The sequence below is a fragment of the Callorhinus ursinus genome, unplaced genomic scaffold, assembly GCF_003265705.2.
Source record: "Callorhinus ursinus isolate GAN/ISIS: 27379988/994484 unplaced genomic scaffold, GSC_fseal_2.0 scaffold2, whole genome shotgun sequence".
Classification (NCBI taxonomy): Eukaryota; Metazoa; Chordata; class Mammalia; order Carnivora; family Otariidae; genus Callorhinus; species Callorhinus ursinus.
In genome coordinates, this window is record NW_027397064.1 from 48,511,665 (window position 1) to 48,539,014 (window position 27,350).

Consider the following 27,350-nt stretch of genomic DNA (forward strand, 5'->3'; position numbering starts at 1 on the left):
GTAATATATGTATGTTATATATATGACATAAAAATGTGCCATTTAAATTATTTTTAAGTGTTCAGTGGCATTAATTACTTTCACAGTGTTGTGCAACCACCACTACTATCCATTTTCAAAACTTCTGTCATCCCAAGCGGAAACTTTATAATCATTAAGTAGTAATTTCTCATCCCTCCAAACTCTTGGTATCCTCTAGTCTATTTTCTGTCTCTAAAAATTTAGAGACATTCGAGGTGGTTTATATAGGTGGAACCATGTAGTGTTTGTCTTTTTGTGTCTGGCTTATTTCACCTAGCATATTTCTGATGTCTCCCAGATTTTTATCTCCACTCCAGACCTTTCAGATCTAGATTTTCTGGGTATTCTGCTCCAGTTCAGGTGCTTTTAGCCATCTGAAATGTAACATATCCAGAATAGAACTGTTGCTTCTCTGCATGTTACCCCACCACCATCCTTTGAAGTCTTTTTTGCCTTTTGGCTTCATATGTATCCAAACTCTTACCACTTCTCATCATTGTCAAAGCCACATCTTTTTTCCTGCATTATCATTGAAGTCTCCTAAGTAGTCTCTCTGCTTCTGGCATTGTTCTCCTAAAATCTGTTCTCAGTACTATATATAGCCCAAGGCTGAGGCAGATCATGGAGAGGCTTTAGTTTTGTTTTTCATCCAGTCTCAGCATTTCTGAACCATTGTAGAGGAGTAATGGTACCAGATTTGTATTTTAAATAAGTCTAGTACATTTGAAGAAATACTAATTTTTGTTTTGTTTTCAGGAATAAGTGATAGCAAGGGACATGTTTCATCTTTCAGGAATCAGAATTTGGTTAAATAAAACCCTAAATGTTTATAATTTGAAATATTTCCTCAAGTAAAGTGAACCAGTATTTAATTGTATCTGGCCTGGAGATTCCTTTTGGTTTGGCTTCCTCTTAAAGTTTTCAAGGGCATTTAGAATAAAATACATTAAAGTATCATGATAGATCTAGGAACGGTTACTTTAGGTGTTTAAGTATTTTTATATTCTTGTATATTACATTTATTTTAGCAGCATAGAAATACCATATGTAAACTGTATATTTGTTACATAATTATGGAAGATCTGGTAAGGTAAACTTTCAAAAATTTATCTCTGTAAAGTATTATTAATGTGTAGTGCAAAATTTTATAGCATTATATACTCAACATTCCAGTTACTATTGACAAGAAAAACCTATTAAATTATTGATAGCCACCAAAACTAAAAAGATACAGAATTCTATAGAGATGGATGGATTTGAGTGAGTGTATGTCTACATACACATATCTAATCTCCTAAAAATTAAATATAATGTGTCATTCCCCCCTCCCCCACTGTGTTCAGAAAAGTTTGATTTTAGGGAGTTAAATGCCTTGTGAATTTCTTTGTTTTACTGACCTGATTTCTGACAATTTAAATATTTAAGCTTTTCTGGGGTGCCTGAGTGGCTCAGTCATTAAGTGTCTGCCTTCAACTCAGGTCATGATCCCAGGGTCCTGGGATTGAGCCCTGCATCAGGCTCTCTGCTCAGCGGGAAGCCTGCTTCTCCCTCTCACACTCCCCCTGTTTGTGTTCCCTCTCTCGCTGTCTCTCTCTCTGTCAAATAAACAAAATCTTAAAAAAAAAATACTTGTTTTTCTGTTTATAAGATCTTTATATATATATATGTATATATAGTATATATGTGTGTGTGTGTATATATACATACACACATACATATCAGTTAAGATTAGAAAACATTACTCTAAATGTGTTCTTTCACATCCTCTGATTGGTAGTTTAGTATTTAAGATCCGGATGTAGGACCTTGCGAAAATTGAAATTAAGTTAATAGTTTTTCATATTGAAATACAGGTACTCTAAGATCCCTACAATCATACTTTACTTGCATAATCACCAAATACTTTGTCAACTGTGTAAATACAGTATGGTAGTTAGTTCCAAGAGATAAAAGTGATCTAGAACATTCCCTACCCCCACTCTTCCGTGTACAATAGACTTTAACTTTATTTTCCTTGTTTATTTAGAAGTATTTTAGTTCAAACTACTTTCTTATAACTTTTATTATTGTTGTTATTATTCTGCCTTGACAGCGACATCATATTGGAGATCGCAGTCTTTCCTTATGTAATATGTTCTTGGATGAAATGGCCAAACAAGCTCGAAATCTCATCACTGATATTTGCACAGAACAGTGTACTCTTAGTGACCAGGTAATAATTCACATGTTTCCTTACAGACAGGAAGTTTGTGTATGAAGTCAAGAAAATGAACTGTTAGCCATTTTTTTTTAATTTTCTGTCCTTTTTGTTAAACTCTTAGTAAATCTCATTACCTCTTCTTATAAAACTCCATTTTTAGGTTTTTAAAAATTTGCCACTGTCTTTAGGATTACTTACTGCTTAAAATCCATCCTGTAGCTTGGCATTCAAATCCCTTCCTCATAGCTCAAACTGTCTACTTCACCCTGCTGCACTTGATGCTTTACCATCTAGTAGTTCTCACTAAATTCTGAACTTTTCCTTCCAGTAAAATGTTCTCATTCTTTGCTTGCCTAGTCTGTTTTTACTTATCCTTTAAACTTTTGCTTTGGTAATAACTTCCTCTATGAAGTTTTCTTCACACAAGATTTACCTGTTTCTCTTTTCTACCAAGCTGTGTGAGCTCCCCGAACTAGCTAGCTAGGTAAACTGCATCTCACTTATACCTCTGTTCTTAGTGCTAGATGGTATTTGCTGCATTGTCTGGATTCAGCTAAGGTTTGCTTAAATAGTTAAATGTTTTTTCAAAATAATTGATGTAATGTAAGATTTCATTTCTTTTTACATTTAGTTGCTACCGAAGCATTGTGCCAAAACCATTAGTCAAGCAGTGAATAAGAAGTCAAAAAAACAGACTGGTAAGAAAGGGGAACCTGAAAGGGAAAAACCAGGAGTTGAGAGTATGAGGAAAAACAGGCTGGTAGTGACCAAGTAAGTCATCCATTTTTATTATATCTTTTTGTTATAGGTAGAAGTTTTTCATTTTTTTGTATGGCATTAGTACTGAGGGAATGCTAGTAATTATAAATCCTTCATTTCTTAGTCATTTATTATAACTATTTTACTTCTGTAAATGTGAATAGTTAGTGCTTATTTCCAAAATACAGATTTTGGATTTTTGAAGAAAATTCATGTAATAGGTAATATTTGTCTTTATATACTGAATACTGAAGGCCAAGAATCTGTCTAAAAATTTGGAGGGGTACACTATATAAGCAATCCATAGTTTTCCATTTATTTAAAATCAGATAGCCTGAGACTTTATTTTGGCATGTGTTATATTAGAACATATATCATTTTTAAAGTGGGTATATCAGACTAGATATTATTAAGGATTGTGTGTTTGGAGGGTAGGCATTGGTGGGCAATAATGCATGAACATTGTTTAAAATAAATTTTCTACTTACTTGCTTTTTTTATGTTGAGCAAGCTATTTGCTCTTTTGTAGACAACTTTCTTCCTCCAATACAGAAAGTACAGCAAGATTTGGGAAATGATTGTCTTTATGAGCATGTAATAGGCTCTTACTTGTATACTAAATCAGTATAGTCATTATCATCTGAATGGAGAAACAAATGAGTGTTACTGTCTTTAGAAAACTGCTCTCATGTTAGTAATACCCTTAAAGATTTTGAACTTGTCAGTTTAAGAAAGAAAAATACTGAATTCTGCAATTATTATCCCCAAATAAGGTCTGATATGTTTATAAAAGTAATTTTGTATTGCTATGATGAACATTTTATTTACTGTTTATTAATATTTTTTCAGCCTTGATAAATTGCACACTGCACTTTCTGAGTTGTGTTTCTCTATAAATTACGTACCAAACATGGTGGTTTGGGAACATACCTTTACCCCACGAGAATATTTGACTTCTCATCTGGAAATCCGCTTTACTAAGTAAGAAAGAATATAAACTATTTTTGTTGGTCAGTTAATGAGTTTGTTATGTTCTTCATATCCATACAGTGTTTACTTTTATGAGGAAAAGTATTAGTAGAACTGATACAGTATTGAGAATAATGAATGGGGAAGCATAGAGAATAGTGAACTGGCAATTAACTTAAATTACCCAGATTCTTGTCCCATACTTGTTATTAACTACTGTCGTAACACTGGACAAGCCAGTTAATCTCTGTGAGCCTTAGGTTCCTTATAAGCAAAATGGGAAGATTGGAGCAAATCAGTGTATTTCAGCTGACAGGTAGCAACCAAATAGGGTCATGAAATCAGTGTAGAAGGTTGTAGTCAGCATTTAAAAAAAGAAAGAAGAGGCAGGGAAGGAAAAGAAACAGGGAAGAACAGAAAAAATCCGTGCACTGCATGTAGTGAGTATAAATACTGCTTCATGAAACTCTTCACTTATACATACGTGTGTATGCCAGATACAGATCTTTTAGTTGGTTACAGTTAAATGTTTGAAAACATCAGAACTAGTGAATTCTTATGTTTTCTGAATTCAAATATATGCTCTTAAGCCAGTAGAATTCTAGACTCTTGAGACATTCCTAATTAGAGTGTTATAAGTCTTATATATGTTTCTTGAAATCATATTACATGTGATATCAGAAACCTTTCAATTTTATAAATGTTGCTTCAACCTTTTTTCTAAAGTTACACACTTATTTATTAAAGAAAATATAGATTGATTTGAGAAGTTTTTCTTGGAAGGCCTTAGAGCAATTTATAAAACAAAATTTAGCCAAGGATTTTTCAAAGTTTTATAGTCATTAACAAGTAGTATTTTTACCATATGCTTGACATTGTGTTAATTACCGTAAGTAGTAATGAAATAGTATAAAGTTCAGAGCTACAGTTTGTGAGAAGACTACAACAGTTAGAGAACAAAATAGGAGAATATATAAGTGGGCACTAAATTGTGTGTTAAATCATCAGTTGCCTAGTCACGTGTTAAACAAAGACTGTCTTTTGCTTTCCTTTAGTAAGGCAGGCATCCTGACAGTGAAACCCAGTATAGTATTTAGACCAAAGGGATATTATGCACTCTGGTATTTATTATTCTCAACTCGGTGGGGGTTGTTAGAGTGGTGGGCGGAAGATAGGGTTCACTTTACAGCTCCCTTGTTTTCCTTCTGTACATAGTCTGGTCTATTAATCCATAGAGAAGCAGATGTTCTTTTGAGAAAACATCTACTTAGTTATCAGGATCAAGGCAAGGCTGTAAACTTGTTTACCTGGGAAAGATTTTTATGCCAAAACAAATAGCTTGTATTAGTTGGTTGATTTTTGCTGATCACTTGAGCACAATCTTAGGACTTTAGGGGTTATATACAAAGATAGCAGTTATTGCCTTGAGTGGGTCTTCTGGGATTGTTTCTCTTGATGGGGTTTGTCGTCTTTAAAGATTTATCCTTACAAATACAAGTTTAAGATCTTTACAAATCTAATGCTTAGGGGGTTTTAAAGATGGTAAAATGGGGTGGCCAGTGTAGGAAAATTTCAGGTAGGAAAGTATTTTCAAAATTTGTGTTTCCTCCTAGGCTTATAGTTTATTGGGATATAAACATAACAGATCTGTGTTTTATGTGCTGCAAATAATTAAAAAACAATAAAGTTTTTGTTTGTTGCCTTGTTTTGACTGTCATGCATTTTGTTGAGTGGCAGCACTGTCAGGCAGATGTGGGGTCAAACCCTAGATCTACTACTTCCAGACAGAGTGAACTTAATCAGTTTACTTGAGTTCTGAGCCTTAGTTTTTTGTTTTTTTAATCTGTGAAATGGTGGTGATAATAACTACATCATAGGGCTTTTAAATATGAGGATGATCAGTATAAAGCCAAAAAAAAAAAAAAAACTTACCGGCACGTAATAGCCAGGTAAATTTGAGCTATGGATTAGATAGTCCATTGTACTTGCTACAGACGGTTTATCCTGTTAAAGGAATTTTTTTTAAAATTTTATTTATTTATTTACTTTAAAGATTTTATTTATTTGACAGAGAGAGACACAGTGAGAGATGGGACACAAGCAGGGGGAGTGGGAGAGGGAGAAGCAGGCTTCCCACTGAGCAGGGAGCCCGATGCAGGGCTCAATCCCAGGACCCTGGGACCATGACCTGAGCCGAAGGCAGACGCTTAATGACTGAGCCACCCAGGCGCCCCTAAAGGAATTTTTAAAACCATCTTTATTGTTAAATCATTTTTAATATTGAATTAGAATTTTTAAATCATATTTAATCATATTTCTACTTTATTGTAGCTTTTAGGTGTTCATTCTTTTTTTAAGGTTGTTTCTTTGGAAGATAATGACAGTAATTTCATGGCTTTGTAACAAATTGTATTTAAAACTGTTATTGCTTATTTAATATTAGGTATCAGTAGGTTGAATGGCCTATTTACGTATGCAAAAGTCAGTTCTTTTATCCCCCCTCCCCAGGTCAATTGTTGGAATGACTATGTATAATCAAGCCACACAGGAAATTGCAAAACCATCAGAGCTTCTAACAAGTGTAAGAGCATACATGACTGTACTGCAGTCAATAGAAAACTATGTGCAAATTGATATTACAAGAGTATTTAATAATGTTCTTCTTCAACAAACACAACATTTAGACAGTCATGGAGAACCCACCATTACAAGTCTGTATACAAATTGGTAAGCACATTTAGAAATTTGGAGTGATAAAAAGTTACTTTGTAATGAACTGCTTAAGGAAGTTATTTTTTTATCAGTAAGTGCTCATTTTTGTTATCAGTCAACTTACGCAGGAATGTATACCGTAGTAAATTTTGACTTAATTTCTCCTTTTTATAAATTTACTTTTTCTCCTTAGGTATTTGGAAACTTTGTTAAGACAAGTCAGCAATGGTCATATAGCTTATTTTCCTGCAATGAAAGCATTTGTGAACTTACCTACAGAAAATGAATTAACATTCAATGCAGAGGAATATTCTGACATATCAGGTGAATAAAACTATGACATGTTTTATAGAGTGAAGAAACCTTGATTCCTTTGACTTTTGATTGTTATGACTATTTTCATTCAATTACATTCATTCAATGCATAATCATACATTATATCTTAGACTTACCTTTGCATTTGTGTTACCTTTTTTATTCTGGAGACTTCTCAGGATATTTGCATTAATAATTTGCTTCTATAATGGAACATTCCAGTATGTTAATATTCATTTTCTTAAAGTGTTTGCTCTGTCAAAGTATAAAATTAATTACATTTCCTTTCAGAAATGAGGTCATTATCAGAACTCCTAGGCCCATATGGTATGAAGTTCCTAAGTGAGAGCCTTATGTGGCATATTTCATCACAAGTTGCTGAACTTAAGGTAATACAGTCTATATCAGTTTTAGCTTTGAAACATTAATTCCTGAAAAACATTTCAAGAATATGAACAGTAAGCCTAGAATGTTAATTACTTTAATCCAACCTGAAAGTTCTCATATGTAATTATAGAGTTAGCATGGCCTTTCAATAGCATTTTCATTTAGTACTCTCTTTTACAGATGAAAAAACTGAGAGCCTAGAGAGGTGAAATGACTTGCTAAAGGAGACTAAAACTCAGATTTCTTGACCTTTGGTCATGTTTTCATTCTGTTTACCATGATGCTTTTCTTTGAATAACTGTTCAAAATTCCAGCCAAAGTCATTTATTTGAATTTGTAGTTGAATGTATTACTTTCCACAGATTATACTACAGACATTATTAGGCTCATTGGGTTTTGTTTTTTTTTTTCCCCCTAAGTAATCTCTACACGCCCAGTGTGGGGCTTAAACTCATGACCTCGGGATCAGGAGTCACATGCTCTGTCAACTGAGCCAGCCATGCACCCCTAAGCTCCTTGTTTTTTATTATTAAGTAATCTTTTAAATTATCTTATGTGCTTTAAGCTGGATAAAAAATATGCCTTTAGAATGCTTAGCATTTTGGGGCGCCTGGGTGGCTCAGTCATTAAGCGTCTGCCTTCGGCTCGGGTCATGATCCCAGGGTCCTGGGATCGAGCCCCACATTGGGCTCCCTGCTCCTTCCTCTCCAACTCCCCTTGCTTGTGTTCCCTCTCTCGCTGTCAAATAAATAAAATCTTAAAAAAAATAAAAAACAGAATGCTTAGCATTTTATTAAAGATACAAAAGAGCTGAAGCAACGGCATTTTAAATGACTTTTTTTTTAAATCCTTTTAGAAATATCCCAGTGTTAAGGTGATTTATATTGAATGAGTCTGTATACAATAGCTATCAAGTTTTTGAGAGAATTTGAATTTGAGCCACTAAAACTTTTCAACTTTAAGAACAGAATAGATGAGGGCATATTTTAAGATGTACCTTTTTCGGGATGCCTAGCTAGCTCAGTTGGTGGAGTGTGAGACTCTTGATCTCAGGGTTGTAAGCTTGAACCCCACGTTGGGTATAGAGATTATTTAAAAATAAAATCTTAAAAAAAGTTATTAAAAAATGTGCCCTTTGCGAAATTTTTTTGGTGGTTACTTGTGCCTTGCATTTTTAATTTCTCAAGAATATGGTTATAGCACTGATAAGTAGCTTGCATTTTAAATGTAGCACTTAGAGATTTAAATGTGGTAATCTGATTTACTGAAAATTGAGCAAATATGTAGGATTAGTTGATTGCTGCAAGGTGAGAAATATTTTGCTGAATGAATAAAAGTTTAAGAACTCAAGCTTTTTTTTAAAAAAATTATTTTAGAGAGACTGTGCATGAGTGGGTAGAGGGAGAGAATCTCAAGCCGATTCTGCACTGTGCGGAGCCCAATGCGGGGCTCAATCTCATGACCCTGAGATCAAGACAAGCCGAAACCAAGAGTTGTATTCTCAACTGACTGAGCCACCAAGGCACCACAAGAACTCAATTAAAGACTGAAATTACCCTGAATTTCAGTCCTCTCATTTAAGAGCTTTGACTTTGGACAAAGTTTAAACTCACTAAGCTTTTACTTTGAGATAATTATATGAGATAATACATGTCAAACAGGTACTGAGTGTAGTTCTTGACCCACAATAAGCGTTGAGTAAAATATTACTTGGTATTCATCATGTCCATTATCCTCTTATTGTTCTTTTTCAAAAGAGTGTTCTACAATTCTTGTATAAAAGTCAACTTTTAGATACTTTATAATGTGGGTTTTAAATATACAAACTGAATGCTTTATATATTTTTAAATGCATAAACATTGCAATGACAGTTTTGGTTCTTTACAAGCAATCACCGCTGTTTATTAAACTCATTGACCTGTAAATACGTGATCTCTTTTCTATCCTTTTGTTCTTAGGGGACCAATTTCTCATCTTCATTATACTTTCTTGTGTTCTTTTCAGTATAAAAGAAGAATTATGACAAGATATTCTTTTTCTTCAGTTCTAGAAAAGAATTTTACTTTTACCAGCTATTTTTTATTTCAGACTGAATAATAGGTACTTGTAGAATTATTTTTAGTGCTTCTTTGCCATTTAATTTGGTAGATTGAATATTGTCATGTAATAAAACAGATTAGCCTATTTAGATATCTGTATCCATATCTGTGAGAGTTTAAAGGCATTTAATGTCCTTAACAGTACTGGAAGGCAAGCTTCTATAAGATCTGGCCTTTCACTTTTCTCACCTCCTTAACTCCTCCAGCCTGGTTGGCCTACTTGTTATCTCAAAATACTCTTCACTGAGATACTATCTTAGCTAACCTTCTCATAATATTCATGTATTTTTCAAATGTTGTATTATCAGAATATCCTTTCTTCACCACAATTTCTAAAAGAGCAAGCATCACTTTTTATTCTCTTTATTCAGCTTTCTGTGTATCTTACTTGTGACCTTTCATGTCATGTATTTGTTTATGTCACTGTCACTAGAATAAAAACTCAGTTATAAACTCTCTTAAAACTTTGGTACAAAATTAGTGTCCACACATAGAAGGTACTTGCTAAGTATTTGTTGGATGCAGAAATAAAAATAGGTAGCTATTTTAACTCTTTACTTTGTCCCAGGACTTTTCTAAGCTCCTCACATAAAACCAATATTGTCCCTATTTTACAAATTAGGAAAGTAAAACCAAGAAATATTAAGTACTTGTCCAATTTCACATGCTTAAAAGTGGTGAGACTAAAATTTGATCCTGTGTAGTCAGTCTAGACCTAGAGCTTATACTAGTTCTGTGCTACACTGTTTTTAGAAATGAAAGGGATCTAAGCAGTCATCTAACCCACACTTACCTAATGCAGGAAGATCAGATAGGTTTTCATTCTCACATCAAGAGGTAGAGATTGCCTTTGGCAAGATTACCCTTCACATATTTAAAAACTTTTGTAGTGTATTGCCTTTGTCTTCCCCATGTGAAATATATTCATGTTAGTCTCTCTTTCTTCTGTACAAATTCTATTGAAATTGTTTGTATCACCCTTAGATAATAGTGCCTTGAACCGAGAATAACCTTCAGCTAGAGATCTGATTAGTGAAGGTGCTCTTACCTATTCTGGATACTTACTTACTAGCACAGTTTAAGATTGTGTTAACACTTTTGGTAGCTATACTATAATATTGTCATGTCAACTTGTAATCATAAATTTTCTTTCTGTACACATACTGACGTTGAACCATGGCTCTCCACATCTTAGATATTGTACTTTTTTTTTTCTTTAGACCTAAGTGTTACATTATTGTTGTTCTTTTAAAAATTTATCTTGTTAGATACTGTCCATTATTTCCAGATCGCTTTTGAGTTCAGATTTTGTCATAATCTTTTAGTAATACTTCATAAACTTAACTCTCTTAGTTCTGTCCTTTAGTGTTTTATCAAGTACATTCTTATTCTTGAAAAGAAATGAGAGGAGCTTATGTCTTAACATTTCTGTCTATATTTTGGAGTGACTATTTTTTTTCTTGAATGTTAACTAAAATTTTAAAGTTTTGATGAGAGTATAAATAATAATTGACTTCTTTTTTAATGCTAGTGAATTTTCTGACTCAAGAGTGTTTCTTGGATGGATCCTCTTAAATATTTGATAATATTAAACTTGAGTGAAAAACCTAGACAAAAGAAACTTTGTGTTAGATTCATAATAATTGAGATGCATAGGTGTGAATTAGCTTGGATTTCTCATTAAATATTCTCCAAAACCAAGATGGTGTAGGATACTAAACATTTTTTTCTAAAACTTCTGATTTTAGCATTTTTTTTATTTTTTAAGTTTTTATTTAAATTACATTAGTGAAGGGGGCCTGGGTGGCTCAGTTGGTTAAGCGACTGCCTTCGGCTCAGGTCATGATCCTGGAGTCCCGGGATCGAGTCCCGCATCGGGCTCCCTGCTGCTCAGCGGGGGGTCTGCTTCTCCCTCTGACCCTCCCCCCTCTCATGTGCGTGCTCTCTCTCTCTCTCTCTCTCTCTCTCTCATTCTCGCTCTCTCAAATAAATAAATAAATAAAATCTTTAAAAAAAAATAAAAAAAAATAAATTACATTAGTGAACATATAGTGTAATATTAATTTCAGGTGTACAATTTAATGATTCAACACTTACATACAATACCTGGTGCTCATCACAACCAATACACGCCTTAATCCCCATTATCTATTTAACTCATCCTCCCACCCACTTCCCCTCTGGTCACCATCAGTTTGTTCTCTGTAGTTAAAGAGTTTGTTTCTTGGTTTGCCTCTCTCTTTTTCCCCATGCTCATTTGTTTTGTTCCTTAAATTCCACATATGAGTGAGATCATGTGGTATTTGTCTTTCTTTGACTTATTTTGCTTAACCTAATACTGTCTAGCTCCATCCACATCATTGCAAATGTCAAGATTTCATTCTTTTTTGTGACTAATATTCCGTGTGTGTGTGTGTGTATGTGTGTGTGTGTGTACACAGACCATAATTTCTTTATCCATTCATCAGTTGATGGATATTTGGGCTCTTTCCATAATTTGGCTATTGTAGAAAATGCTGCTATAAACATCAGGGTACATGTATCCCTTTGAATTAGTATTTTATTTTTTGGGTAAATATCTAGTAGTGCAATTACTGTATCATGGAGTAGTTCTATTTTTAACTTTTTTAAGGAACTTCCATACTGTTTTCCAGAGTGGCCACATGCACCAGTTTGCATTCACACAAACAGTGCAAGAGGGTTCCCCTTTCTCCACATACTTGCCAATACCTGTTGTTTCTTGTGTTTTTGGTTGTAACCATTCTGACAGGTGTAAGGTGAGATCTCATTGTAGTTTTGATTTGCATTTCCTTGATGATAAGTGATGATGAGCATCTTTTCATGTCTCTGTTGGCTGTCTGTATTTTTTGGAGAAATGTCTGCTCTTTTGCCCATTTTTAATTGGGTTATTTGTTGGGGCGCCTGGGTGGCTCAGTTGGTTAAGTGGCTGCCTTCGGCTCAGGTCATGATCCTGGAGTTCCAGGATCGAGTCCCGCATTGGGCTCCCTGCTCAGCAAGGAGCCTGCTTCTCCCTCTAACCCTCCCACCTCTCAGGTACTTTCTCTCTCTCTCAAAATAAAAATAAATCTTAAAAAAAAAAATTGGGTTATTTGTTTTTTTGGGTGTTGGTTTGTGTAAGTTCTTTATATATTTTAGATACCAACCCTTTATTAGATATGTCATTTGCAAATATCTTCTCCCATTCAGTAGGTTGCCTTTTGGTTTTGTTGATTGTTTCCTTCACTGTGCAGAAGCTTTTTATTTTGATGTAGTCCCAATAGTTTATATTTGCTTTTGTTTCCCTTGCCTCAGGAGACATAACTAGAAAGAAGCTGCTATACCCAATGTCAAAGAGGTGACTGCCTGTGGTCTCCTCTAGGATTTTAATTGTTTCATGTCTCATGTTGAGGTCTTTAATCTATTTTGGATTTATTTTTGTGTGTGGTGTAAGAAAGTGGTTCAGTTTCATTCTTTCACATGTTGCTCTCCGGTTTCCCCAACACCATTTGTTGAAGAGATTGTCTTTTTCCCACTGGATATTATTTCCTGCTTTGTTAAATTAATTGACCATATAAGTGTGGGTTTGTTTTCTGTTCTATTTTAAGGATTTTTCCATTCTGTTCCATTGATCTGTATGTCTGTTGCTTTGCCATACCATACTGTTTCGATCACTACAGCTTTGTAATATAACTTGAAGTCTAGAATTGTGATGCCTCCAGCTTTGCTTTTCTTTTTCCAAAATTGCTTTGGCAATTTGGGGTCTTTTGTAGTTCCATATAAATTCTAGGATTGTTTATTCTAGTTCTGTGAAAAATGCTGTTAGTATTTTGATAGGGATTGCATTAAATGTGTGGATTGCTTTGGGTAGTATAGACATTTTAACTATTTGTTCTTCTAATCCATAATAAACATGGCATATCTTTCCATTTCTTTGTGTTGTCTTCAGTTTCTTTCTTTTTTTTTAAGAATTTTATTTATTAGAGAGAGAGAGAGAGAGCATGAGCTGGTGGAGGGAGAGGGACAAGCAGACTCCCTGCTCAGCATGGAGCCCGACGTGGGGCTCGATCCCAGACCCTGAGATCATGACCTAAGCAGAAACCAAGAGTTGGATGCTTGACTGACTGAGCCACCCAGGCTCCCTGTCTTCAGTTTTTTATCAGTGTTTTATAATTTTCAGAGTGTAGATCTTTCACCTCTTTGGTTAGGCTTATTCCTAGGTATCTTACTATTTTTGGTGCAATTGTAAATGGGATTGTTTTCTTAATTTCTCTTACTGCTGCTTCATAATTCATATACAGAAATGCAGTGGATTTCTCTACATTGATTTCGTATCCTGTGACCTTACTGAACTTTTCTCAGTTCTAGTAGTGTTTTAATGGAGTCTTTAGGGTTTTCTATATATAGTGTCATGTTGTCTGCAAATAGTGAGTTTTACTTCTTTCTTACCAGTTTGGATGCCTTTTATTTCTTTTTGTTGTCTGATTGCTTTGGCTAGGACTTCCAGTACTATGTTGAAAAAAAAGTGGTGAGTGGACTTCTTTATCTTGTACCCGACTTTAGCGGGAAAGCTCTCAGTTTTTCCTCATTGAGTATGATGTTCGCTGTGGGCTTTTCATATATGGCCTTTATTATGTTGAGGTGTGTTCCCTCTAAACCTACTTTGTTGAGGGTTTTTATCATGAATGGATGTTGTACTTTGTCAGATGCTTTTCCTGCATCTATTGAGATGATCATATGGTTTTTATCCTTTTTTTTATTGATCTGTACCACATAGATTGAGTTGCAAATATTGAACTGCCTTTGCATACTGGGCATAAATCTCACTTGATCATGGTGAATGATTTTTTGTAATGTGTTGTTGGATTCTCTTGGCTAGTGTTTTGTTGAGGATTTTTGCATCTGTGTTCATCAAAGATATGGGCCTATAGTTCTCTTTTTTTTTTATGGAGTCTTTATCTGGTTTTGGTATCAAGGTAATGCTGATAGTTTACGACCATTTTCTTAGAGATCCCTTTTAACAACCCCAAGATGTAATCCAGAATTATCTGGATTCAGCTACTTGTGTATTATTAAGAACTGGAGAAGGTGTTATTTATGACTTTGTATTCTTAGCCTCTATGTACTGAGGCATACTTCCATGTGTATTCTTGTATTTTATTACATAAGCAATTTTATAATATAATGGTGTTTTATATAGACAAGTTCAATGTATTGTATAGTATTCTGTCTCATTGAGATAAATGTCTGAAAGTACTCACTGACAGACATCACCTGTCTGTCAGTGATGATTCTGATTGTTTTGCAATTTTTAATGTCCTATAAAGTTTCCTTAGAATGACCTAATTTATGAAATTATAGAAACAAAATAACATAAAGTTTTTGCTTCAAGTATTGGTAGGGTAGGTTTAGACCATCTTTTCTCCTAAGGACAGCTTAAAAAGATGGCAAGATATATAAAGAAAGATTCTTCTTTTAAAGAAGCTAAAAAGGTAGGCCAAAATCAAGAAGAATGTGGGAACTCAGAGACATAAGCCTAGTACTGGAAGCCACTTTTGACCTGGTTTTGCTGATCCAGAAGCAACGTTTGTGAGAGTAAAGTAGGTTTTGTGACCTAGTGGGGTCTGTAGTAAAATCCAAAGCCTGCCTAAAGTGGAGAATGGGAAATCTGCTTAAATTCCTCTCCACCCTCTTTACACAGATACCCCAAGGGGTTATATCTTCAGGGTAATCGTGAACTGGAAATGATTTGCCCCTCCCCAGGATCTCCAGATCTTTTGGTGTTGCTCTTTTTGTCCAAGGAACCTATAGTCTTAAACTTGGATTAGGATAGTCCTAGAATAGTAGTGCCCCAAGGTGCTTGGCAGAAGCTAACAAATACTCTTTGGAGAAAGGTATCTTCATCATAGGTTTCAAATGATTCCTATAATCATTTTTCAAAAACAGTAACCTCCACCTAGAGAGTGGAAGTCTGTTGGAGATCATTGGAGTGTTGGAGGTAGGAGGTTTAATACATCTGGCTGGCTGCCTGGGGTCACTTTCTGCCCCCTGCCTCCCTCCTGCCAACTTTTGCTCCTGATTTTAGAGTTTTCCTTGTTGGCATCACTTCTTAAGATGGCAAGAGGTGTGTAAAAACCCCCCATACAGACATGTAATAACCTTCTTGTTTTCATCTTCAAGTGTTTCTTTATTTCTATGCCACTGCCTACAACTTCTGTGCTTTGCCTGGGTCCTAACACATGCATCAGCTTGCTTTCAATACTGTATCTCCCCTGCTGGAATTTGCTGGTCACATTTCTCACCTCTACTTACTCTTTGCTCCAGTTTCCATCTTCTAGAAGTTTGTTGACATCTCTCATTTGGTCTTGCTTGTTTCCTATATTGTTTTCTTTTTTATTGTAGGCTTATTCTTTTTTATTCTTTTCCTTTCACTTTAGTGGATTTCTGGAAGAAGAGTTTTAGACATATGTGTAAAATCCTCGACATTTAACCAGCACATCCACATAGTTGACAAACTTATTTGAGCATAGGAAAAATTTCTGAAGTGAATCAAAAGATATGGATACCTAAGTATTTTCTAATATTGCCGGATATCCCTCTGAAGAGGTTGTAACTCACACTCTTCACATTAGAATATGATGATGCCTCTAATAGCGTTTTAGTCTTTTTTTTCCCAAGTGGGCTCCACACCCAGCGTAGGGCTTGAACTCAAGACGCTGAGATTAAGAGTCGCATGCTCTACTAACTGAGCTAGCCAGATACCCCACATTTTAGTCTTTTTTGAAATTAGTGAATAAAGGGGCATCTGGTTGGTTCATTTGGAAGAGTATGCAACTCTTGATCTCAGGGTTGTGAGTTTGAGCCCCACATTGGGTGTAGAAATTACTAAAAATAAACTTTATGAAACTAGTACATAAAATGTTTTGGGGGAATTATAATACTTTTAGATCATTTCTGTAACTTCTTAGCTTTTATTTTTCTGTTTTTATTTTTTATATTTAATCTAATTTGACATAAACTAAATATGTGGCCGCATATTTTCTTTGTATCTTAAAGATGATGTTCATTGTTTCAGTTCCTGTTTTAGCTTAGGGACCTTTTTGTTTCAAAGAGTAAGTTTGTCAGAAAAAAGGGAGAACTTCTTTAATTGTCGTGAATAAATCATGTGTCAGACATAGTCAGCACTGTGCATGCATACTCATGGTAAAACGTGTTCATTGCTCTCTGGAGAAGAAAACAGCCAGTCTTCTTTCCTACTAAAAGTCTTTAGGTGTTTCATTTGGTGGTGTGCCCATTGAGTCAATGTCTCCTTCTAATCCTGCCAAAAGAATCGTTTTTAGCATTTTACAGATAAGTTCTTCTAGTTCTTCACAGAAGACTTTTTTTTTTCAAATGAAGTAGGAAATTTAAATATGAATTGTGCCAAGAATTTAACACTTTCTTATTAACTGCAAACGAGTTTATTTGTAGTAGTACTCTTCATATATGTTTTACCTGATACATATTCACTAGTATTACTTCCAGCTTATAGTCCATTTGCCAATGATATTAGTCAATGGCTTTAAATGTTTAGAGAACTCTGTTTTAGGATGCAGTTGAGGGAGAAAAGAAAAAAAATTTATATAAACTATTTTTAAGTAGAGACATTATTAACATTTTTTTGGTAAGGAATAATGTGCAAACAAATATTTTAGGGTAATGGTTCTTAAAGTATGGTCCTCAGCAGCAGCAGCATTACCTCAGAACTTGTTAACAGTGCACAGTTTTTGGTTCGGCCTCAAACTTGCTAAATCAAAGCCTGTGGGACTGGGACCCAGCAATGTGTATTTTAATTAATAAGCCCTCTAGATTGTTCCAGTACACTGAAAATCGGGAACCATTTCTTAGGGATTAAGAGCATGGATTTTTAAATCAGACCTATCTGAATTCAAATTCCAAAATCCACTATATAATATCTTTATAACTTTCGGCTAGTTATCTAATTTCTCCGAGCCTTAGTTTAGTTTCCTTGGTTGTAAAATTGGAATATCACCTCTCTCGTGTAGATCAAGTAAATGGTATTGTTTGTAAATTGCCTGGTATGGGAGCTAAAAATTGATTATAGTATCCTTACCATTGAACATATACTATAATTTATTGATTCTAAAACACAGTTATTCTGTATTAATGTTTCTGAAATTGTAGGTGTCTTAAAGTCATATGATTGGAAACATTGTGTCAGCTTACTTGGTAAAGTTTTCTTTTTATCTTAATGGCACATAAGGTAATGGTGCATTTAAAAAACTCAGTGGTGTCTGATTCAGTGATATGTGGTATTATGTTCAAGGTGTGGGAGCACCATCAGGGTGGAGCATATATTTGAGTGTGTACTGATTGAATCTAGTTTTAGCATGGGACAGGTATTGAATTGGCCCCAGGAAGAGCAGGCATTTTAATCAGAGATTGTAGAAGTTGAGTTTAGCAAACAGATATGACTGGAAATGTATTTCTGATTGGGAGCATAAAGAGAAATAATCCAAAGTACAGGAATACCTCATTTTATTGCACTTTGCATATATTGCAATTTTACAAGTTGTAGGTTTGTGGCCCTGTGTCAAGCAAGTATATTGGTGCCATTTCTCCAGTAGTATTCGCTCATGTCAGTGGCACATTTTGGTAATTCTCCCAATATTTCATGCTTTTTCATTATGATTATATTTGTTACAGTGATTTGTGATCAGTGATTATGACTCACTGAAAGCTTAGATGATGGTTAGCATTTTTAGCAATTAAGTATTTTTTGATTAAGGTACATACATTGGTTTTTAGACATAATGCTATTGCATATTTATAGACTATAGTGTAGTGTCAACATAACTTTGTATGCACTGGGAAACCAAAAAATTCATTTGACTCACTTTATTACGGTATTTGCTTTAATACAGTGGTCTGGAACTGAATCTGCAATATCTCTGAGGTATGCCTGTAATATCAAGTAACCTAAACAAAATTCATACTAGTATAGGAAAACTGATTTTTATAAGTTTTCTGTATAGGTTTACATCCTCCCTTAAATCAGTTATCATCAGTGTTTGGCTTGTAACAAAACCCTCATGGCACTTTAACAATATGCTTGCTGTTAAATCTTTGCAACCAGGCCTGCTAAATTGAAATATCCAAGGATGAAGCTTGGATTTGTATGTATTTTGAAATATACCCAGGCTTTATCCTTGGATATTTGAATATTATATCCAGGCTCTCCACATACATATAGACATTATCTCTGCCAGAATCAATTTAATTATATTTGTTTTCATTTTAATTTCAAACTAAATTACTTTTCCAAAGTGCCTTTTAAGAAAAACATTCTTTAATGAGTTACACATTCCTTGAATAGCTGTTCTTTACTCCCTTCCCTTATTTGTATCTCTTGCTTCTCTTCCTTTTTCTGAGTGGTCTCTGAAAGAGAAGGTAGATAGTTAACACTTCCATTTTATAATTTGTATGGGAAACCTTGCTGTCCTATAATCCCCATGAAGTAGTACCTATATATGAAGTAGTACAAATATATGAAGTAGTACAAAAGTTATTCTCCCTCTGATTGTATACATCCAGTGATGAACTGTAGGCTGTCTTTGGCTAGCTTTAACTTTAGCAAGTTCTTTTTATTTTGGTTGGAATTTATTGCTCTCTGTATCCCCTTCAGTGTCTGTTTTTTATTATTGATGCTGTTCTGTGTCTAAGCATTAGATAATCCTTTATCCTACTGCTTATCTTTATTACTTTTTCCTGAACCATCCTCCCTTCTTGAATTTGCAAATTGAAGAAAAACATTAATCCTATGTAAATAATTTTAAGATTCTTTTGTTAAACCAACAACAAAAGTATATAGCATAGAACATCTGGATTTCATGAATTGTATTTCCTACTTGCTGGATTATGATTTCCAAGCATGCTCTTATCTCATTAACACAAGGTGGTCCATGCCTAACCTAGGATCTTTATTTTTTTTTTCTTTCTTTCTTTCTTTCTTTTTTTTTTTTTTTAGAAACTTGTGGTGGAGAATGTTGATGTGCTAACACAAATGAGGACCAGCTTTGACAAACCAGACCAGATGGCCGCACTCTTTAAAAGATTATCATGTGGGTAACTCATGAAACTTTCTATAAGCATTAAGAAGATTTTGACACTCAGTATTTAGCTTTTGCTTAAATATAAGTATCTTTAGCTTATGAAGAGAGCAGAAAATAGTTGCAGTCAAAGGATATTTTAAGTATATGGCTTATCTGTTTCACATTTTTTTAACCATAGTCTTAGTACCATGTATCCAATATTTAATGAGTATTATCAGTTCATAAACTCATTTAATTCAAGTACGTCTATATTAATTTCGACTAAAGGAGAATTAACTTTTGAGTCTATAACTTTCTAAATATCAACTTTATTGTGGTATAGTTTGCATACAATGAAATCTACGCATGTAAGTGAACAGTTTGATGGATTTTGGCAAATGTGTATATCAGTGTAACCTTACCACAGCCAAGACATAGAGCACTTCCGTCACCTCAGGAAGTTCCCTCACATCCCTTTGTAGTCAGTTTCTCAACATCCCACAAACCCAGACAAAAACTGATCTGATTTCTGTCACTATAGATTAAATTTGCCTGTTCTAGAACTCCACATAAATGGAATCATACAGTATATACTCTTGTGTCTGCCTTTTTTCACTTAGTATGTTGAGATTCACCCAGCTATGTTACATGAATCAGTAATCTGTTCCTTTTTGTTGCTATCTAGTAGTCATTGCATGAAAACCTTAGCCCTACAACTAAAAAAGAAATTGTTTTTAATGTCTTCTTGACATTGATTCTTTGTGGGAGGTATATTGTGAAATAACAGAGAATCTTAAAAATTTATGAAAGCATATTTAGCCAGGTAACTATTTTAGGTGCACTTGAATTAATTTTATTTTCATTTGCTTTTGTACTTGAAGTATAATTAAAAATTATTCTGAAGTCATACTTATTGATTCATTTAAAAGCCTTTCCAGCATTAAAAAATTCATGAAATACCAAATAAAATATTCTTTGTATTTGAGAAAACCAAAGAAAGAGTTTATTCTCCCAAATAAAAAATAATCCTAAAAAAAATTAAAGCCATGTATTTTACATAATACTTCCCCTTTGATAGTTTTCTTTTAAATGTTATGCACCTATATCAAATTTTTAAAAGTGTAAAATGATTTAGAGAATCACTTTATTTAGGCTGTCTTACCCAGCTTCAAAAATAAAACTTATTTAATAGAAATTCGTATAAAATTAAACTACACAATAGGTTGCCTTATAGAACAGATCAGTTGTTGCCAGAACTGGGAAAGCAACAAGGGAGTTTTTTGGAGTGGTGATGGTGGTAACACAAATCTACACATGTTAAAATTTTTTCCTAGAGCTCTATACCAAAAAGGGGGGGGGGAAGGCTAGGTTTAATATACAGTACTTTAAAAAATGAAATTAAAATGATAAAAATGAAAATACTGATTTGGTGGTAGTATTTTAGGGGGAGGTAGAGTCTGAATAAATACTTAGTAGGAAATTACTTTTTAAATTTCTACCTGATCTCTTTTGTTCATTGTTTTATTATATACTTATATTTACCAGTCTTGTTTTCCTTATTCTTAATTATTTTTTCATGTTTCTCCTGTTTTTAAATACTCAGTTGACCACCCATCCAGCCTAACTACTTAACTTCTTACTAGTAAATAATATTTTGACTGTATCACTTGGTTAAAGGCCTTTAATCCACTGCATTGTTCAATGCCTGTTTACTGTTACTTTAACTCTGTTTGTGGAATTGAAACAAAATGGAATTTGTTAAAATTCCAAACAATTTGTAAATTTTCAAGATAAAATCTATAATCCTTAATGGCCCATCTATATCAATTCTTTTTTGTGATTTGGAAAAAGAAAAGATCTGCTTGAGAATGGCTTACTTAGGGGACCAGAGAAAGCTATTCTTTCAGTTGAAATATTTTTCAAAATACTCTTTTTTGTGTCAGATTCCCATCTTTGTGCCTCCTTCATGCCGTATCCAGAGGTTGATATACTTTTGTAGCAGTTTGATTTTCATAGTCAACAACCATATTCTTTTTAATACCCTTAAAAAGCCTTGTAATTTGTTAAAAGTAGCCCTAATTGGGGCACCTAGATGGTGCAGTCGGTTAAGCGTCTGACTTTTGATTTCGGCTCAGGTCATGATCTGAGAGTCCTGGGATCGAGCCCTGCATCGGGCTCCATTCTCAGCATGGAGTCTGCTTGAGATTCTCTCCCTCTGTCCCTACCACTCATGCTTGCTCACTCTCTCTCAAATAAATAAATAAATCTTAAAAAAAAAAAAGTAGCTCTGAATTGGGAGGTAATCTGGAATTAATTTTCAGTTTTAGGACTTTTTAGCTATGTGACTTGAGCAAATTTAATACTGTATCTGTTTCTTCATGTTTTCTAGCAGTGTGTCTCTTGGGACTAGGTTCATTGCTCTATTGACTCCCTTACTATAGACCTTAATTTTCTAGTTTTCCTGTAGTAATTCTTCCTTTTTAAAATTCATTCCATTCACTTTTGCCCTGACCTTGCCACCATCTACAAGTCTACAAGTTGCCTCCAAAGATCTTTACTTTTACAATACTTTGAATGTTTTTATCACCTAAAATTGTTGCACTGGTAAGATCTTGAATTTGAAGCTCTACTCTCAGGTCAGTTATGTCTTCCAGCTTTCCCACTCCTTCACTCTTATTAAATTCTTTGTTCTAGCTCATTGAAACATTGATGTCTCTCTAGTTTTCTAATCAGTCTCTTCCTGGCTTTACTTCCTTATCCATTCAGGACTTTAAAATTTAGTGATTTTAATTATACTGTCCTCTGTGCCATCATACCTTTGACTTTTTGCTACATTCATCATTCCAAGCAATTTCCCTGATCCCAGAAAAATCTCCTCTCCTGCTCCCTGGAAGCCAGATACTGCTTATAAAATAACACTTGTTAAAGTCTGTTGTTACGCCTCCCTCTTATTCATCTGGCTACTTGCCTGAAACCTTTCTGGAAGAGATCATTAGTGACTACCCATTTTCAAAATCTGGTCCTCTTTCCTCTTATTCTACTTGATTGCTCTGTAGTGTTTATCTCTTTTATTCTCCTTTTTATTGAAATTTTACTCTCTTCATTTGCCAGTGCTTTTACCATTTTTAAGCCATTGTTTTTATAATTCTTTTGGGGAAACGTATCCAGTCTTATTTATCAGTGTATCTTTAAAATATTCATCCCCAGCCTTGACTCTGTATGGAGCTCCAGGTACTTAATACCAAGTGCTAATTTGATCAGGGTGTGGTCTATGGACCAGAAGCACCAAGCAAAAGCACCACATAGGAGTTTGTTAATGTAAATTATTAGGGTTCCACTCCAGACTTACTTAATCAGTTTGCTGGGGCCCAGCAGGTGATTCTGATTTGCATGAAGTTGAAGAAACATTGTTTGGATATCTACAGCTGTATGACCCACAGATACTTTATAGCATCTCTAGAATAGGAAGGATATTCTCCTGATGGGAGGTATAAATGGGTGGGGAGAAAAAGCCTGATGTTCTTCTGTTATTGACCATTATATTACCTCCCATGCCATTCACCCAGTGATTCTCAAAGAGAAACTTGGGTATGTTATCTGACTTTTCCTGTCATCATAATCCATTCTATATCTAGTAGCTGTGTCTTCCAGATCAGAGTTTGCAAATTGGTGGGTCATGTTTGGCCCAAAGACATAATTTTTTTGCTCTATGCTACATTAAATTAAAAAAAAATGTTTTTTGATCATTATTTTAAAAATGCAAGATTTTGCATAAATATCCAAACTTTTGGCTCTCTTTCCCCCCAAATCCTGGGCAGTATTTTGCCACATGGCAGTGATTGGCTGGAGCTTAGTAGCAGTTGCCTCTTTTAGAAATGTTTTTCTCCAGTTTTTCCCCTCACTATTCTGTCTTTCACTTAGTTTACTTCACTACTTTATGTTACCTGCTATAGATATTGAGCTTGTAACTCCTGCTGCAGATCCCACCTCTTAACTGTGATGCCTAAATCTATTCCTTTTCTTCCCATGGTTCTCATTTAAGGCTTTGTCATTATTTCGTGAACTACAATCTTGGCTTCCTAACGTGTTCAGTCTTCACTTTCTAACCCATCTCCCACATTCAGAGTTATATTTCTAAAGATTTCTTTTCATATCACTCTTTATATTTAAAAAACACTGAACTACCTCCTAATTGCTTAGAGGATAGTCTAAAACTCCTTAGCATGGCATTCAAAAGCCATTATTTGGATAGCCTCATATCCAGCCATTGTTTCCACTCTTTTCCTTCACAACTTTTTGCTTGCCTGTCCTGAGATCCACATAGTTCTGCTCTAGTGTTAGTTCCTTGGGATGTGCCTTAGTCTGTTTGGGCTGCTACAACAAAATATCACAGATTGGGTAGTATATAAACAACAGAAATTTATTTCTCATCGGTCTAGAGGCTGGAAGGTCAAGAACGATCATGGTGCTGGCATGGTTGGGTGAGGGCCCTCTTCAGGGTCAGACTTGTCATTGTATTTTCACATGACTGAAAGGGATAGGGTTCTCTCTGAAGCCTCTATAAGGCAGTAATCAAATTCATGAGACTTCACCGTCATGGCTTGAGCACCTTTCAAAGGCCCCACCTCCTAATACCATCAGCTTTTGGGGCTTAAGTTTTTAATACATGAATTTTATAAGGAAATAAACATTCAGCCCATAGCAGGATGTTAATGGAAATTATGGGGAATTAGAGGAGGTGCCAGTGCTTAAAAAGGTATGGCAAATAATCCATTAATGATAAGTTAAACAACATTTCTTACCATGAAGTTTCTCAGAACTTTGTTGTTGTTATGTATATTCAAGAGAAGGTTGTAGGATATACTTCTGGCAGGATTATTTGATTAAATTCTGGATATCATCCCTTAAAAAATATATGATTATATCACACTACTTATTTTCTGATTATTCACCTTATTCTCTGCCATTCCTTTGTCTAGATTTCCTTTTGTTTTGTTCCCTGGCCTGGAATGCTTTTTGTCTTCTCTTTTATGACCAACTTGGATGATATTTTCCCAGAGAAATTTTTCCTTTCACCCTTCTTTCTTCTCTCCTTTTCTGGATGGTAACATAGTCTCATTTCTTGAATAACCATTTCATTGAACATCTTCTAGTCTTCTGGGTCTCAGGCACTCTATCGAGTGCTAGAGAAAGATTGGTTGATTAGACTGGTTCCTGCTCATGTGGAAGGTATTACATATAACATAATACCTTACCTCATTTTGTTAACACTACTGTTTTAAGTCTCATCACATTTTGGTTTATATTATGGCTGTTAGTATGTTTTAATAAAAGATGCTATGGTCAAGGTTTAAGCAAACCACACAGGAGGTAGAAAGTCAAAACAACTCTCCATTTGTACTCCTCAAAGGTAACTATGGTTAATGGTTTTCTATACATCTTTCTAGAAATTTGCTATATATGTACAAATATATGTATGTATATACTGTTGACTCTTGAACAACGTGGGGTTTAGGGGTGCTGACTTCCTGTGCAGTCAAAAATCTACATGTAATTTTTGACTCCCCAAAAACTTAACTGCTAGTAGCTTACTGTTCACCTAAGCCTTGCTGGTAAAATAGTTAACATATTTTGTATGTTATATGTATTATATACTGTATTCTTATAATAAAGTAAGCAAGAGAAAAAATATTAAGAAAATTACAAGGAAGAGAAAATATATTTACTGTATTTACCCAAAAAAAAAAAAAATCCATGTGTAAGTGGACCTGCACAATTCAAACGTGTTGTTCATGGGTCAGTTGTGTATCTTTTTGTCTCACATAAATAGGGTCGTATTTTCTTAATTTTCTTGACAGTCCATTTAGAGTGTTAGTTATGGTCTAGATTATTATTCTGTTTATATTTGTGTTCTTATTTACACAGTACTATGCCTTGTATATCAAGAGTAATTCAACAAATGTTGGCTTTTTAAAATATAAAGGTATTGATCCTTCCAATTCTAATCTCCCTTGATTTTGTTAATTTTTAATATTGAATATATAGTAATTTTCAGAATAATGCTTTCTAACTAAAATGTAAATGATCAAATCCATTTAGTCTTCAGCAACCTGGTCTTGCTTAAAACTGCTTGTGATCTCAATAGTCATTTTTTTGTTTCTTGACTCTCCAGACCTCAACAGTTTAAGAGTTTAGCATCTCCAAGTTCTGAGACCATTTGAGGATTTAACTCCTGTCCACTCTGACAACTCCTCTTTCTCCCCTAGTCTTTCTCTCCTTCCTCCTACTTCTGCCATTTCTGAGAGGATTGTACAGGTGGCTACTTTGTGATTATTTCAAGATTCTGGTGAACCATCTAAACCATTTTAAAGAATAGTTTCTACTCCATATGAAGTAAACTGTAATTTCCTTACTTTTAATATCAGCTTTCAGTACCTTTCCATCTTTAATCCTTTGTTGTAATCAAATTGCTGTTGTATCTTTTATCATGGGAATTTTATGACTAAGTTTTCTTCACGAAGTTAAAGAATTGAATTCAGACTCTTCTCTCTTTTCTTCCAATTTAGCTGTTGACAGTGTCTTGAAGAGGATGACAATAATTGGTGTAATTTTATCCTTCCGATCATTGGCACAAGAAGCACTTAGAGATGTAAGAAACCATTTTAAGTACATATCCTATAGTTAAATAATCCCTTTTAATTTCCGAGAAATTAAAAGTTACTTAAAATTCCAGTTTTCATAGTTATATAAAATCAAATATATAGAAATTAGAGCTATTTAAACTTATTTTTTATTTTGACATTGAAATTGGGGGGAGATATAGCTTGCCTGGATATTGTACTACTTTTTCAACTTTCTTTTCATTGAAGCATTTTCTATTTTGGCTATGTTCAGTTTGGCATTCTAAGTACTATTCTTAGTACTTTAGAAAATCATATGAAAATAGAAAAGGTAAAATAATTTTTATGAAAACTAGAAGTAATTGAATGGTAATATTTAAATTTGTGGTTCACCATTTAAAAATGACTCTGCATTTTTATTTGTTGCCCTGCCTAGGTCCTATCTTACCACATTCCTTTTCTTGTAAGTTCAATTGAAGATTTCAAGGATCATATTCCAAGGGAAACTGATATGAAGGTAATAAAGCTTCTATTTGGATTTTACAGTTTCTAAAATGAAATATTTGAGTTACATATGAAATAAAATTTAAAAAATTCTAAACTACTGTAAAGTTTTTATTTTAGAGTGATCAGTTAGCATGCTTACCTTTGAAAATACATCTTTGAGAGCTCAGCACCAAAATGCTACATAGGCATTTTGAAAGTTAATCTTCCTTAATCACCCATAGCAATGTAAAATGGGTTGGTATTGATCTTTTCTTACACTGATAGCTGTCCATACCTGGTCATAAGCAGAATTAGAAAGACAAGCCAGTAAAATAAGAGTTGTTGTAGTAAAATTCAGTCAGTTTTTTTATTTTTATTTTTATTTTTAGATTTTATTTATTTATCTGACAGAGACACAATGAGAGAGGGAACACAAGCAGGGGGAGTGGGAGAGGGAGAAGCAGGCCTCCCGCAGAGCAGGGAGCCTGATGCGGGACTCCATGACAGGACCCTGGGATCATGACCTGAGCTGAAGGCAGATGCTTAATGACTGAGCCACGCAGGCGCCCCTCAATCAGTTTTTTTAAATTGATGTTAAAAAAGTCTTGTAAGAGGATGTCATTTATAGGATATAATTTTAAAAAATTTTAATACCCTGTTTTTAGAAATATAAGATAGAGTATTAGTAGCCAT

At 34.3% G+C, this 27,350-nt stretch overlaps 1 protein-coding gene across 5 annotated transcripts in view; it reads left to right on the forward strand.

Annotated features, from left to right (window-relative positions):
* NCKAP1 (NCK associated protein 1) overlaps positions 1-27,350 on the forward strand; it is a 102,806-nt gene that overhangs the window by 65,025 nt on the left and 10,431 nt on the right. For all 5 annotated transcript variants that reach the window (XM_025849027.2, XM_073881621.1, XM_073881624.1 and 2 more), the window contains 9 exons: positions 2,114-2,233; positions 2,853-2,992; positions 3,830-3,961; positions 6,458-6,676; positions 6,855-6,985; positions 7,268-7,365; positions 19,488-19,581; positions 26,118-26,200; positions 26,608-26,688. In XM_025849027.2, coding sequence (XP_025704812.1) covers positions 2,114-2,233; positions 2,853-2,992; positions 3,830-3,961; positions 6,458-6,676; positions 6,855-6,985; positions 7,268-7,365; positions 19,488-19,581; positions 26,118-26,200; positions 26,608-26,688 — 1,098 coding nt within the window. The remainder of the gene's footprint in view (positions 1-2,113; positions 2,234-2,852; positions 2,993-3,829; positions 3,962-6,457; positions 6,677-6,854; positions 6,986-7,267; positions 7,366-19,487; positions 19,582-26,117; positions 26,201-26,607; positions 26,689-27,350) is intronic.